This window comes from Nannospalax galili, unplaced genomic scaffold (assembly GCF_000622305.1).
Source record: "Nannospalax galili isolate Female #2095 unplaced genomic scaffold, S.galili_v1.0 scaffold155, whole genome shotgun sequence".
NCBI lineage: Eukaryota > Metazoa > Chordata > Mammalia > Rodentia > Spalacidae > Nannospalax > Nannospalax galili.
The window spans coordinates 1,403,305-1,417,645 of record NW_008339923.1 but is presented as its reverse complement, the minus strand read 5'-3'; the positions used below and the strand labels follow the sequence as shown (position 1 = coordinate 1,417,645).

General features: G+C 41.8%; 1 protein-coding gene and 1 pseudogene across 3 annotated transcripts in view; one reads left to right on the top strand and one right to left on the bottom strand.

The window, feature by feature from the left end:
• Positions 1 to 1,261: 1,261 nt before the first annotated feature.
• The window catches only part of LOC103735402 (myosin regulatory light chain 12B), a 29,211-nt gene continuing 16,131 nt past the window's right edge, over positions 1,262 to 14,341 (bottom strand). For 2 of the 3 annotated variants that reach the window (XM_008834619.3, XM_008834620.3), the window contains exons 2-4: positions 5,988 to 6,186; positions 2,562 to 2,723; positions 1,262 to 1,771 (exon numbers count right to left, since the gene is read on the bottom strand). In XM_008834619.3, the coding sequence (XP_008832841.1) occupies positions 1,599 to 1,771; positions 2,562 to 2,723; positions 5,988 to 6,171 (519 nt within the window). In that variant the 5' untranslated portion in view covers positions 6,172 to 6,186 and the 3' untranslated portion in view covers positions 1,262 to 1,598. Of the gene's footprint in view, positions 1,772 to 2,561; positions 2,724 to 5,987; positions 6,187 to 10,059; positions 10,111 to 14,341 lie in introns of all 3 variants that reach the window. The other variant, XM_008834621.3, reaches the window with a different exon arrangement.
• The window catches only part of LOC103735447, an 11,277-nt pseudogene continuing 7,055 nt past the window's right edge, over positions 10,120 to 14,341 (top strand).

The window sequence follows — 14,341 nt, the reverse complement described above, 5'->3', positions numbered from 1 at the left end:
CTTTTACTTTTCACATGGCTTTGGGGATTTTAAATGTGCTCATAATGATCTGCTTCTCAATCTACACCAAGTAAACTGCCTTCAAACATTCATAATTACTTGTTTATCTTTTATTGTTATTTTAAACTGGGTTTTGGATCCAGGTCTTTGCATATGCACGGGCCTACCACCAAGCTAGATCTCCAGTCTGTTTTCTACCTGGGATTAAAAATTTCCACAACTTTGTTAAAATAATCATTTACTCCAACATCATTTATTTTTTATTTGTGTTTCACCTGCTTGAATATAAGTGCGCCACATGCATCCAATGCCTGAGACCAGAAGAGGACATTAGATCCCCTGGACCTGGAGTTATACATGGTTCACGTGGGTGGTGGGAACCAAACCTGGATCTTCTGCAAGAGCGGCCAATGCTCTTAACTGCTGATCCATCTCCAAGGTTATTGTAAAATGTCAACAATGACTACTGAGTTCTGTTATGATGTAATGGAAATGTCCTAGCACTTTTGTGTACTTGAGGCTTTTCAGAGATCTTGGTTCTGGTCCTATGAGCTCTGAGTTAGCAGCTCTTACCAAGAGTGACTGAATAATCCACTCACTCAACTTCTGAGCTCAGTGCCCCCACTTAAAGAACAGGGCTAGAGGCTGGGGACATGTAGCTCAGTGATACAGCATGTTTAATGCATGAAAGTTGTGGGTTTGATCCCCATCAAGCATGCCACCTTCCCAATCCAGGACTAGTGACAATCTATCATCCGAAAGGTGGGAAGATGCAATAAAAACCATGAATGCACAACACCCCATACACAGTAAATGTTCAGCAACAATTGTTCACTTCTCCATAATTTTATATTTTCTTATACTCTTAGAGCAATAAAAAAATATCTATTGTAGCCAGGCGTGGTAGTGCATGCCTTTAATCCCAGCACTCGGGAGGCAGGGGCAGGCAGATTTCTGTGAGTTCAAGGCCAGCCTGTCTACATAGCAAGACAGCTGGGGCTACAGGGAGACCCTGTCTCAAAAAGACCAAAAAAAAAAAAATCTACTGTTTTTCTAGCTAACATTCTATACTAACCATTAGACATCTCACTAGAAGCATGAAAGAGATCAAAGATATAACTAGCTTTTACTGTATAAAGATGCTAGAGAAGGTGTATTTAACAAGTCTAAAGAACACGTTCCCTGTCCCATACTTTATCATGAATTCTGATAGAACTGAAAACCTGAAAAAAGGACCACTCCCAACTACCTCACACTCCACTTGAGTCAGCATAACCTTTATTTCAAAATAGTATTTTTATTATATAAAAATGTAAAAATCCAGCAAAACCAGAAATACGGATATATTTTCCTGGGCTTTCACATTTGTTGATTTTTATTCGCATCTCATTATCAATACAATTTACAACCTTGTCCCCATTTCCAGTTTGATTATACAAGTCCTAAGTGACAGAAAGACTTGGAATAAATACATCAAAAGAAGGGTGGGAGGCAAAGCTGTGAAGCTATGTTGCATGCAACAGGTTCTAAGAGGGCAGGAAGTGTGTGAGAAACCAAACAGTGAGACGCCAGAAATGGAAAGGTGGAGCTAAGTGCTCTCAGTCGTCTTTGTCCTTTGCCCCGTGTTTGAGGATGCGTGTGAACTCGATGTAATTGAAATTCCCCTTTTTGTCAATGGGGGCTTCTCGGTAGAGCTCATCCACTTCCTCATCTGTAAACCGATCACCCATGGTGGTCAGCAGCTCTCTCAGGTAATCCTCCTGGATGGTGCCTGGAAGGCAATGGAAAGCATGGACTCAGGAAGGGGTCACGGGACGAGAAGGGCTCTTTTCTAAATCCCACCAATCTTGTTTCAGACCATCCATCATCTACACCACACACAATAAATCCCCAAGCCAGCTATGCTATCTCTATGCCATTGCATTCCAATCACTTGGGGGTTCTTTATTATTATAAGAGCTTCAAAATAGATTGGGTATATGCTTGCAAAAATTAATCTTAAGAGTTTTTTTTAGAGATCAATAAAAATCCACTACGAAAACATAAAGTCAAATAAAAATGAAAAGGTTGCTGTCCAGAGCAAAGGTTCAGGAGTGGGAAAGCCAGGAGAGAGCGAGGAGAGAGCAGGGGAGCGGAGGGTTAGTACGGAAGCAAAGGGGAAACCTGAGAGGAAAAGGCTAAGAGGAGGAAGGTGAGGGAAGGGCTCCTCACCTCAGTTTCTCCAAAGAGAAATTGAAAGAAAAACAAAAACAAACAAAACAAAACCCTGAGGAAACCCCAGAAACCCAGAACACAGCAACTGTTCAAGTCAGAAACTATACTTTTTAGAGAAATTGAGTGTCTCTCGAAGATTAGTTCTCATTGCCCACGGAAGATATTTAATTCTTTGGATTTTTTAGGAAGCATGGAGCCAAATTTAAAGGTGAACAACACAAACTGCAGTTTTAAGGCCTGCCTCATCTCTGGTTGTATTGCTATAAATAAGTTTCTTTGCAGCCATTTAAAGAAATTATTTTCCTTACTCCCTGAAACGAGGAGGAACACACAGCAGCATCACCTACCAGTTGCTTCTTCATCAAAGCAAGCGAAGGCATTTCTGATGACGTCTTCAGGATCTGTGCCATTCAACTTCTCCCCAAACATGGTGAGGAACATGGTGAAATTGATGGGGCCCGGGGCCTCATTCATCATGGCGTCCAGGTATGCGTCAGTGGGATTCTTCCCTGTAAGAATTCACATTTGAACAAAAATTTCCCACCAGTCAGGAGTTACCTTGTTACTGTTATGCTACCAAACATATATTTTTAAAGCTTTTTAAAACTGCACTCACAGACATATAAAAAAGAAAAAAAAAACTGGTGGTGGTGCATGTCTTTAATCCAGCATTCAGGAAGCAGATCAAGGCCAGCCTGGTTGACACAGGGAATTCCAGCCAGCTGGGGCTATAGAGAGACCCTGTTTAAAAAACAAACTAACAAATAAACAAAAAACTCTACAGAAAAACATTTGTGTGTGCACATGCCATGCTGCATGCATGAAGGACAGAGGATAACTTTCGAGGAAGATGTTTCTCTCCTTCCAGCATGGATTCTGGGATTGAACTCACGCCTATGGGAAATGCCTTTACTCACTGAGTCACCTTACTGAAAATGCAGCAAAACAAAGCCCTGAAACTATGAACCAGGAAATGCCACATTATTACATATTGAACGTTGATTATATTAATAGTTTATTAGGGGAGGTATTTCAATACTAGTTATTTGAACAATGAACAATATTAAATAATGTACTATTAGGTGTCAGCCCCAAATGCCGCTTACAGAAGTTTGTTTCCCCGCCCCCCCCTCTGTCTCTAAGCCCAGGTTAGTTTCAAATCCTTAGCAATCCTCTGTCTCAGATTCTAAGTGCTGAGATTACAAATGTGAGCCACCATGCCAATCTTGAACTGGAGTGTCGGTGTTAAATAAAAAAAAAAAAAAAGTTCCCACTGAGAACAATTCTTTAGGAGCTGTTAGAGGGCTCTCCTGATATGAGAGATCACCACAGAGTCAATGGGGAATATCTGTAAAGCCCACTGCAGCAAAGGTCTGGGAGACTGGGTTTGAATACCAGTTAACCTACTGGTTATAAGGCCTGGGAAAGATGGCAGAACTGGAATTCAAACCCAGTACTCCAGATCCTGAGCTCAATGCAGTTTATTCCCATCTAGGGTCTCCTTTTTTGAATCTGTAAAAGGGACTGGCTGAAGTCAGTTACTCAAAGGTCCCTTTCAAGTCTGTATATATGAAAAGAATGTGTTGACCATTCAGATCTAAGGAAGCAGTTCAGAATTACAATCAACTAAGTGGTGCTGATAGTCCAATCTAGAATTTGGATCAAATTTAAATAACATACGGACACCTATCTAGGTTGTACTACAATTCCACCTCATACCCACTCAACTTACTTGCACAAAAATATCTAGTGAAAAAGTCAAAGAATTAAAAATATCTACTTTTCTATTTGGAGATTCAACCCAACTTTCTTATGACACTTTTGGGGGATGAGAGGAAATGACTGTAACCCAAAGACATCAAGAAAGCTCTGAGGGTAAAACAGGAGTCTAAGAAGGATTGGTTTAGGCTAAGCATCTATGTACTTCAAGGCATCTAGTGTAATTTTCTTCCAAATGTGACCTCTTACTCTACCATGCCCTATTTATTCAACAATTACTGAGGATCTTCTATGAGCAGGGAATGGACTTGAGCACTCCATGTTTGGAATAGTCCTAAGACCCTCAACTTTCCCCAGTGGACTTCTTTTGAGGGACTAGGAGGGGAGGTTCTGGTGGGGGAAGGGTTGAGGCAGGATCTCACTATAGCCCTGCAACTATGTGGCCTAGGTTTACCTTGAAGTTGAGTGTTTGGAGGGCACCAGCCCCAACCCTGGCTAGTAGCTTTCTTGTGTAATAATGACTCCCCTATTCAGGTATTCTGAATGTGAGAAGCACTGGGCTATAATCTACCTGGCTTGTCAACAAATTATCCTGATTCTAATCTGACTCTGGATAAAGGAAATGTTGCAAAATATTAGCAATTAGTGAATGTGGGTCGGCAAGGGACCCCATCCCTGCTTGCTAATATGGTCCCTTTTAACATTTTTTTTTTTTTAAAGTTTGAAAGTTTTCAAAATAATGTTAGAAGGAAAAAGATCAAAACCCAAAATGGAAATAAAAACTATTATTTTTTTTTTCCTACACCTAAAAGAAAAAAAAAAGAGAATGGGGCTAGAGAGAAGGTTCAGTGAATAAGATTACTGCTCTTACAGAGGACCCAGATCCTAGCATCCACCCCAAGTGGCTCACAGCTGCCTATAATTCAAGCTCCAAGGGATATGCCTGCTGGCCTCCATAGGCACCTGTACGTACTGCACACAAACTCACAGAGGCATATACATATACACCTAAATAAAAACAAATAAATCGTTTTAAAAGCACAAGAAAATAACAAAATTCCCCCTTCTCTTTGTCCCCGAGCCCTTGAATTCCTCAATTTCTTCTTTCTGGTAAGTTGTCCAAGGAAAACAACCCTGAGTGAAGACCCACTGGTGCACCCCTGACCAGCTCTGCCTTCTCTCTTCCATCTCCCTGTGCCTGGACCATCAAGGGACTCATCTATCCGCTGCTTGTTTCTTTACCTCAAACTTTAAAATCATTGCTAACAATGGGCTCACTATGTACAGTTTTCTCTCTTCACTTACTCTTTTTAAATTTTATTTATTTTTATTTTATGTGTATGATGTATTGCCTGCATGTGTGCAAGTGCACCTGTGTCGTGCAATGCCTGCGGAGAACAGAAGAGGGTATCAGAGCCCCAGAACTGAAGTTACAGAAGGCTGTTAGTTGCCATGTAGGTTCTGGGAACTGAACCTAGATCCTCTGCAAGAGCAGCCAGTGCTCTTAACCTTGAGCCATCGCTCCGGCCCCACCCCTCCTCTTAAAGGTCAAAACAAACACCAACAAAATCACATGGGGAATAAAAGTTGACATCCATATAACCAATAACAAATAATAGTTTATAGTCTATAGAAAAAAATTCTGAAGTCTCCTTCCCTGGGGTCCTTTTTGAGTCACACTGCCCTTCCTCTCCAGAGATAATCATTATTAGTGTTAAATGTCACCTCTTTGTTTATAACCTGCCCTCCACCTTTATTAACTATAGTGTATTACTAGCTATATTGATTACTAGAAATTCTGATCTTTTGCTACTTAGCCAGCCCCACCCCCAGCTTCCAGTCCCATACAAATTTAAGCATTTTGCCAACAGGAACATAAGCTACCTGGCCACAATACTTGCCTAGTCCCTGCCCTGGCAGGCTGATCGGCTGTCAGGCCCAGCACCAATTTAGTACTTTCCAAACCTGAAATCTCAGCAGAGGCATTTGGGGACAGAGAGTCTCACACAGTGGAGATGGATTATCCCATGTAGGAAATGCACACAGAAGTCTACCTAGAGAAGCAAGCATGTCGTGCAAGTCTTCCTTGTCGATGAAGCCATCCCGGTTCTGATCAATCATGTTGAAGGCCTCTTTGAACTCCTGGATCTGGGACTGGTCAAACATGGCGAACACATTGGATGTTGCACGCTGAGGGCGCTTCTTGGTGGTCTTGGTCTTTGCTTTTTTGCTCGACATGGTGGCTATTTAATTCTGGAGTTAAAAGGGAGAATAAAAACAATGCACAATACGTAAAGCAAAAAGGGCACACATCTAAAGTTAAGGGGTACAATTATCCTTTTTTTTTTGAGACAGGGTCTCACTGTGTAGCCTCAGATAACCTGGAACTCTATGTAGACCAGGCTGGCCTAGAACTCACAGAGATTCTCCTGTGTGCTGAGATCAATGGTGTGTACTCTCATGCCCAGCAAATGAAACCGTATCGTCATATCAAAATTTACTTCAACTGGGTGGGAGTAAGAACACATCTAAACTTTAAGTTTGACAATTGAAGTGGATTAAGAAAAACACACACATGTTAACAGAATGTAAAGATGTACTTTCCACCAAATTTTGGAGACTAAAAAATTAAATTACGTGTGTGTCTGCAGATAGATAGATAGATATAGATAGATAGATAGATGATAGATAGAAATCGATAGATTAGATAGATAGACAGACAGACAGACAGACACACAGACACACAGACAGACACACAGATAAAAATATGTGTGTCTTTCTGTGTGTCTGGGCATGCAGGTGCCCAAAGGGGCAAGGAGGCGTAGGATCCCCCTGGAGTTGCAGTTCCAGGAGTGCTGCAGCACTGCCCAACATGGGTACCGGGAACTGAATTCAGGTCTTCTGTAAGAGCAGTATAGGCTCTAAACTGTTGAGCCACCTCTCCAGCTCTGAGACTAAATTTTATTAAACAGAACTTTATTAAAACATATATAACAATAGTGAGCACTTACTGAGTACCTACTAGGTAGGTGTCAAGCACTGCTTTGAAAGCATGAGGCTCCCCCAGACTCTAGCATTGACCTTTTACCCTTACTAGGCTCAATCAGTCCTTTTAACCCTCACAGCAATCAAACACAGTAAGTACCCTTATTATTTCCACTTTACCACTAATACAACATATCTACTCTGAACTCTAGTTGTTCATCAGTAAAATATAGTATCTACTATAATACATGGAGGAACTGAGACACTGTACAGGAGACTGCAGTCAACACATGGTCCATACCCGGGGTGCTCACCTTTACCTCCATCCAATCCTGCTTTCCTCTGCAGCCCTCCTGACCATCTCTGAGCTCCCCCTTTCCTTTGATAAAGGTTTTAGAAGAGCAGTTTAACCTAACTGCCTCCATTTCCTCATCTTCCCAATCTCTCCTAGATCCTTTGTAAATGGACTTGGTGTTAGCCCCCAACACTCTCACAGCTGTACTTTCCATTCATTTTTTTATTTATATTTTATTATTTTCCCTAAACTTTTTCTCACTTTGTAAATGGGAGTCTCAAGGAGGCCAAGCTGGTCTCAATGGTCTACCCATGAGTTATGATAGGGGATTCGGCTCACATGGTAACAGCTTGATCCATAACAGGACTGGAGACTGAGGTCAGCCATGTGAATAATTGACTATACTTATGTAATAGAGCCCCAATTTCCCTGATTGCAGTGCTCTGCACATTGTGACATCACTGCAGGCGTTGACACTGTCCACTAGGACATACAACTTTACCTCTGTGTTTGGAATGCCCCTGGGCTCTGCCCTATAGGGAGCATCACAGCTGCCAGTGAGCTCTATGAGTGCTAGCAAATTACTGAACCTGAGGATGGTCTTAGGGACAGTTTCCTCTCTGTAACCCCATGGCAGAAAAGCAGGTACCTAGCCTAGTTACTGGCTCAGCAAGAGGGATGTTAACCTATGTCTCTAGAATGTCTCGCTTTGGACTTTCTACTCATATAACATCTGCTTAACTTCCTTCAATCTGAGGTATACATACCCCAAAGGTGTTCTGACGCTTGGCTTAGTGGTATAGTATCCCAGTTTGCTTTCTGTGTCTGTGATAAACAACACGACCAAAAGCAACTTGGGGAGAAAAGGGTTTATTTGGCTTACAGGTCACAGTCCATTACGGAGGGAAGCCAAGGCAGAAACCTGGAGGCAGGAAATGAAGCAGAGGCCAGGGAGGAATGCTGCTTACCAGCTTGCTCCTTCTAGCTTTATTATTTTTATTTTATGTATATGAGTGTATTGCCTGCATGGATATAAGTACACCTGTGTCATGCAGTTCCCACAGAGGCCAGAAGAGGGTGCTGGATCCCCTGGAACTGGAGTTACTGACAGCTGTTAGCCACTACATAGGTGCTGGGATTCAACCCTAGGTCTTCTGCAAAACAGTCAGTGCTCTAAATCACTGAGCCATCTCTCCAGCCCTCTTTGACTTTGTTATACTGCCCAGGCTCACTTGCCTAGGGGTGGCACCACCCACAGTGGGCTGTACCCTCCTACATTAATTAGCAATTAAGAAAATGCCCCTCAGACATGACCACAAGACAGACCACAATCTGATTTGGACAATTCTTCAGCTGAGGTTCCCTCTTCCCAGGTGACTAGTTTGTGTCAAGTTGACAGCTGATGCTATGACAGTTTTGAAGTAACCAGCCTGATGGTCCTTACTCTCAACATCCCAATTCTTGCCTTCTCCACACATCTGTCCCGAATAAATGTTAATTTTCTTCTCCTCCCTGTTTAGTGTGATATCTGACTGTAGTTACAGAGAAGGTTAAATGAAAAACAGAATGTGGCCTATTAGAATGTGATTTTACCCCCTGCTGCTGCCCCAGGTTTTCATGCATGCTAAGCATGTATTATTCCAGTGTACAGGCCTCTGGTCTATTTTAATTCTTCACATTCCTTAACTCTCAGATGAAAGTTCTTTAAATGTGAAAAATACTATGGTTTTATTTCTTCAAGCTCTAATAGATATCAGTAGGCCTGAAGACACAAATGAGTTCTACCAACTAACCATTTTTGTAATGAAGTTATATATTTTTTTTTAATTTCTCAAAGAACAAATTTTTATTTAAGAAAAATTTCCAAATTGTATCATGCTAACAGTTAACTCAAAATATACCACATCCAAACATTTTTGAGGCTTAGTCGGTCAGAGTTCGCAAGGAAGCCAATGGCAAGAGAGGACTAACATGTAAGGATCTGATTAGAAGTGACTGTGAGAAAGAACTTCAAAAACCTCAGCCAAGGTAGTCAGCTGATTCCCGAGAGGGGAAAAGCGAAAGGCAGAGGGTGAGTCTGAGCAGCCTGCTCACGGGCTCTTACCAAGCACGCCACAGAGCAAATGGCTCAACCGAACTGCTGTCATTTAAGTTTTTTGTGCCATGTATAGTGGCACACACCTTTAATTCTAGCACTGGGGAGGTAGAGGCAGGCAGATCTCTGTGGGATCCAGGCTAGCCTGGTCTACATAGTGAGTTCCAAGTCAGCTGGGATTTTAGGGAGACCTGTCTCAAAAAACAAAACACCCAAATGAACAAAAAGGTTCTTGGCACAGCTCTCTCTCTAGAGAAGCCCACACCTACATCTTTGAGAATGTATGGTCTTTTTCCTAAGCACTTCTCTCTCCCTTAATGCCTGTGCTTAAATCTGAATTAAAATTTTCTCTGTGTGTATATGTGTGGACATGTCTGTGGAGGCCAGAGACCAACATCAGGTGTTTTCCTCAACCGCTTTCCACCTTACATGTGAGGCAAGGTCTCTCACTGAAGCTGGAGCTCACCAACTGGCTACACTGGCCACACAACCAGCTCTAGGGATGCTGACGTCTCTGCCTCCCCAGCGCTGGGATTACAGATACGTACCACTTTATCAGCTTTTATATGGGTACTGAGGATTTGAACTCAGATCCTCATGCCTGCATGGCAAGGGCTTCACTCACTGAACCATCTCCCCAGCCGGCCCTAAAACTGTTTAAGAAATCTCGACTTTTTCTTTTCTTTTAAAATTATGTAAGTGAGCTATTAAGATTCCCCAGACATGGTACATCTGGGATTGAAGCACTCACTTTAATTGAAGTCCACACTTGTTTGGAAGAATACAGATGTACAGTTTGGCCCTATAATGAAGGAAAGAAATTTTTATTTTGTCATTTCAATTTTCAAATAATTCTGTTCCTCCTTTCCCATTGATACAGAGATTGCTATCCTTGATAGGGAACAGGACAGAAGTGACACAGTTCATCCTGCTGGGACTCACCGATGACCCAGGCTTGCAGATTCCCCTCTTTATCACCTTCCTCCTCATCTACACCATCGCACTGGTTGGGAACCTGGGGATGATCCTGATTCTCTTGGACTCTCAGCTCCACACTCCCATGTACCTTTTCCTAGGTAACCTGTCTCTGGTGGACTTTTGTTACTCCTCAGCTATAACTCCCACAGTCATGGCTGGGCTTCTTGTAGGAGACAAGGTCATTTCCTACAATGCCTGTGCCGCTCAGATGCTCTTCTTTGGAACATTTGGAACTGCAGAAAATTACCTGTTGGCCTCATGGCCTATGATCGCTATGCAGCAGTGTGTAAGCCACTGCACTATGCCACCACTATGACAAGAGGTGTCTGTGCATTGCTGGTCATTGGCCCATATGTCATTGGTTTCCTGAATGCCTCCATTCATGTTGGGGGCATATTCAGTCTCACTTTCTGTAAGTCCAATGTGGTCCACCACTTTTTCTGTGATGTTCCTGCAGTCATGGTTCTTGCTTGCTTTGATAGATTAGTGAACTGGTTCTTCTTTGTGTCGAGAGTTTAAATGTCTTTTTTGCTGTCATAGTTATTGGGACTTCTTACATGTTCATTTTTGTCACCATCTTAAAGATGCACTCAGCTCCAGGCCATCAAAAGGCTGTTTCCACCTGTGCCTCCCACTTCATTGCAGTCTCCATTTTCCATGGGACTGTCAGCTTCATGTATCTGCAGCCCAGCACCAGTCACTCCATGGACACTGACAAAATAGCGTCTGTATTCTATACTACGGTCATCCCCATGCTGAACCCTCTGGTCTAACAGCCTGAGAAACAAAGAGGTTAAGAATGCATTCACAAAGGTCAACAGTGCATTCTTTTTTTTCCTTTTTTTAAGAAGCAGCATTTCATTACAGCTTTAACATACTCATTAACAGTTTCTCTTTCGAAAGTGGAGAGGTTTTTTTTAGGTTCACTGCTGAATTAATACAGTTATACAATATTGAACTCAGTATAAGCCCTATAAGACATAAAATTGAATGAGTTTTTAACCTTTAAAAAAGACCTCCATTTAATTTTAAAATATACTGTTTCTTACAGAAAGACTCATTGTTTTTACTCATAACACTGAGATGTTGGCACATGCATCTCTAATCTGTATGTATCTGGTTATTACTAGTCATAACTGGTTGCACTCAGATCCTTGGTGCCTGTGTATGTCTATAAACTCATCAGGTAGGTTTCAGTGGTAATGTTTATCACCTCTACTAATGAACATAATGTAAATTTTTATGCTTCCTCCTCAAATATAATTCATTTTTTAGTGTGTGTGTATGTCACACAGAACATCCAAAACCATCTTTTTCAACTGTACACCGACTTCCCATATAGCACCCTCCCATAGCGCCCCCCAACTAGAGCCCTTATACTCTGTTATCCCTGCTACTGTCCGCTATGATATCATCACCCCCAGCTGTTCCCCACTACTCACCCATCTGGTGAATCTAGTCCATCTAGAGGTCTTTTACAAAGGTCAGCTGTTCCTCATCTAGTAGCAATCAGTTGTCAGTATTCCTTTAGATAAGATTGGGGTCTGTTGTTTATTTTCCCAGTTCTATGCACCTTATACTCTGTTATCCCTGCTACTGTCCGCTATGATATCATCACCCCCAGCTGTTCCCCACTACTCACCCATCTGGTGAATCTAGTCCATCTAGAGGTCTTTTACAAAGGTCAGCTGTTCCTCATCTAGTAGCAATCAGTTGTCAGTATTCCTTTAGATAAGATTGGGGTCTGTTGTTTATTTTCCCAGTTCTATGCAGGGTTACTACCTGGGAGTCCCTTGGGCCACCCTGGCCCAACTCAAAAGAAGGGATCGCCTGTCTGGCATTGTTGCTTGTTATGTAGCCTTTAACTATGCATATGGACTCTTAAGAAATATATTGGCCCCTTTTAATCTTTGGTTATACTTTCCTTTTGGGTGTTTAAGGTCATATAATTGGCCCAGATAAACCAATTTATTTTTACTCTTAAGGCCATTTGAGATCTGTTCCTCAGGGGTCACATGGGCTTGGGAGGAGCCCCTGGCTCCTTTCTTTTACCAGTTCCACCTATGTGAAGATAAGTCAAAGGTCCTACTCGACTATGGCTGGCTTCACTTGGAAGCATGGAGGAAATGATTCCTCTGTGTTGACCCCCCTCTTTGGAGACTGGACACTGGTTCAAGTCCATCTCATGGGGTCTCCTCAGCCTCCTTGATCAAGAGGACAGGTGACCCACCACAATTACAGGACATTTTGAGAGACACTCATAGTCCCCTGGAACTAGTTGACCTAAGAGGGTAAGGAGCAAAAAGTGTCCTTTATGTCCCTCTGACCAAATTAGTATAGGCCTCAAAGTACGTCTGTTAAACATCTGAGAAGGCTAGTTCTACCACTCTGGTACTTTTAATTATTGTGTGCTATGTAGATAAACCTTGGGCAAAGACCAATTGTTCTCAGATAAACCTTACCTAGACATATATTTCTTGATCTGGTATGTATAATTTGTCAGTAGATTGTTGGACTAATATGGTTCCCTCTGGTTTTTAAAACTACCTAGGCATTATTTATCTCTCTCATCGTCTAACCCCTCCATCATGGTTTCCCCAATTAAAGTGCCCCCATTTTTCCCTTAATAATACCCTTCTCCTATAGTCCTCCCTCTCTTGAGCTCCTTCTTTCCCTTTATCCCCTAGGCTCCTTGTATACCCGCCCCCCTTAAACTAACCCAATTCTTATTCATATCTCCCTAACTAACGCCTGTTTCCTACTGTTCTTCTCTTTCAGGTTCTTTCTTTTCCTTTACCTCCCTGGTTCCTTTCTATTATCCTGGTTCCTGTAGTTATGTCTGGATACATACTCACTTATCAGGATTTGGTTCTAGGATCCTCACATGAGGGAGAACATACATTGATTTCTTTTCTGAGTCTGTGTTACTTCATTTAGTTTAACAGTTTCTAGTTCCATCCATTTACCTGCAAATTTCATGATTTCATCTTTCTGAGTAAAACTCCATTGTATAAATGAACCACATTCTCATTATCTACTCATCAACTGAGGGACATTTAGGTTGCTTCCATCTCTTAGCTATTGAGAAAAGAGCAGCAACAAACATGGATGTACAAGTGTCTCGGCAATAGGATAAGTTCTTTGGGTATATGGCAAGGGGTGGTATTACTGGGTCAAATGGTAGGTTCATTTGTAGTTTTTTAAGAGTTCTCCACACTGCTTTCCATAGGGGTTGAACAAGCTTGCAGTCCCAGCAGCAGTGGATGAGCGTTCCTCTTTCCCCACATCCTCTCCAACATTTGGTATTGTTTGTTCTCTTGATCTTAACCAGCCTGACTGGGGTAAGATGAAATCTTAAAGTGGTTTTAATTCACATTTCTCTAATTACTACTGATATTGAACATCTTTTAAGATGTTTCATAGATCTTTACTTCTTCTTTTGAGAATTCTCTGTTCAGCTCCTTAACCCATCTTTTAATTGGGTTACTTCCTTTCTTGATTTTCTGTTTTTTGAGGATGTTAAACCTCTGTCAGATGTGTCGCAAGTGAAGATTTTCTCCCATTCTGTGGGTTTTCTCTTCACTTCCCTGGTCGCCTCCTTTGATGTACAGAAGCTTTTTAGTTTAATGAGGTCCCATTTGTTGATTCTTGACCTTGCTTCCTGAGTAGTTGATGTCCAGTTTAGAAAATCCTTTCCTACACCTATATCTTGTAGGTAATTGCCAATCTTTTCTTCTAACAGTTTCAGAGTTTCAGGCTTTACACTGAGATCTTTGACCCATCTGGAATTGACTTTTGTGCAAGGTGAAAGATAGGGGTTTAGTTTCATTCTTCTACAGGTGGAGATCCAGTTTTGCCAGCACCATTTGTTAAACATGCTGTCTTTCCTCCAGTGAATGTTCACAACCCCTTTGTCAAATTTCAGGTGGCTGAAATTGCATGTACTCCTATTTGAGTCTTCAATTTTGTTCCATTGATCTATGGGTCTATTTTTGTGACAGTACCATGTTGTTCTTATGACTATAGCTCTGTAATACAGCTTAAAAACTGGTATT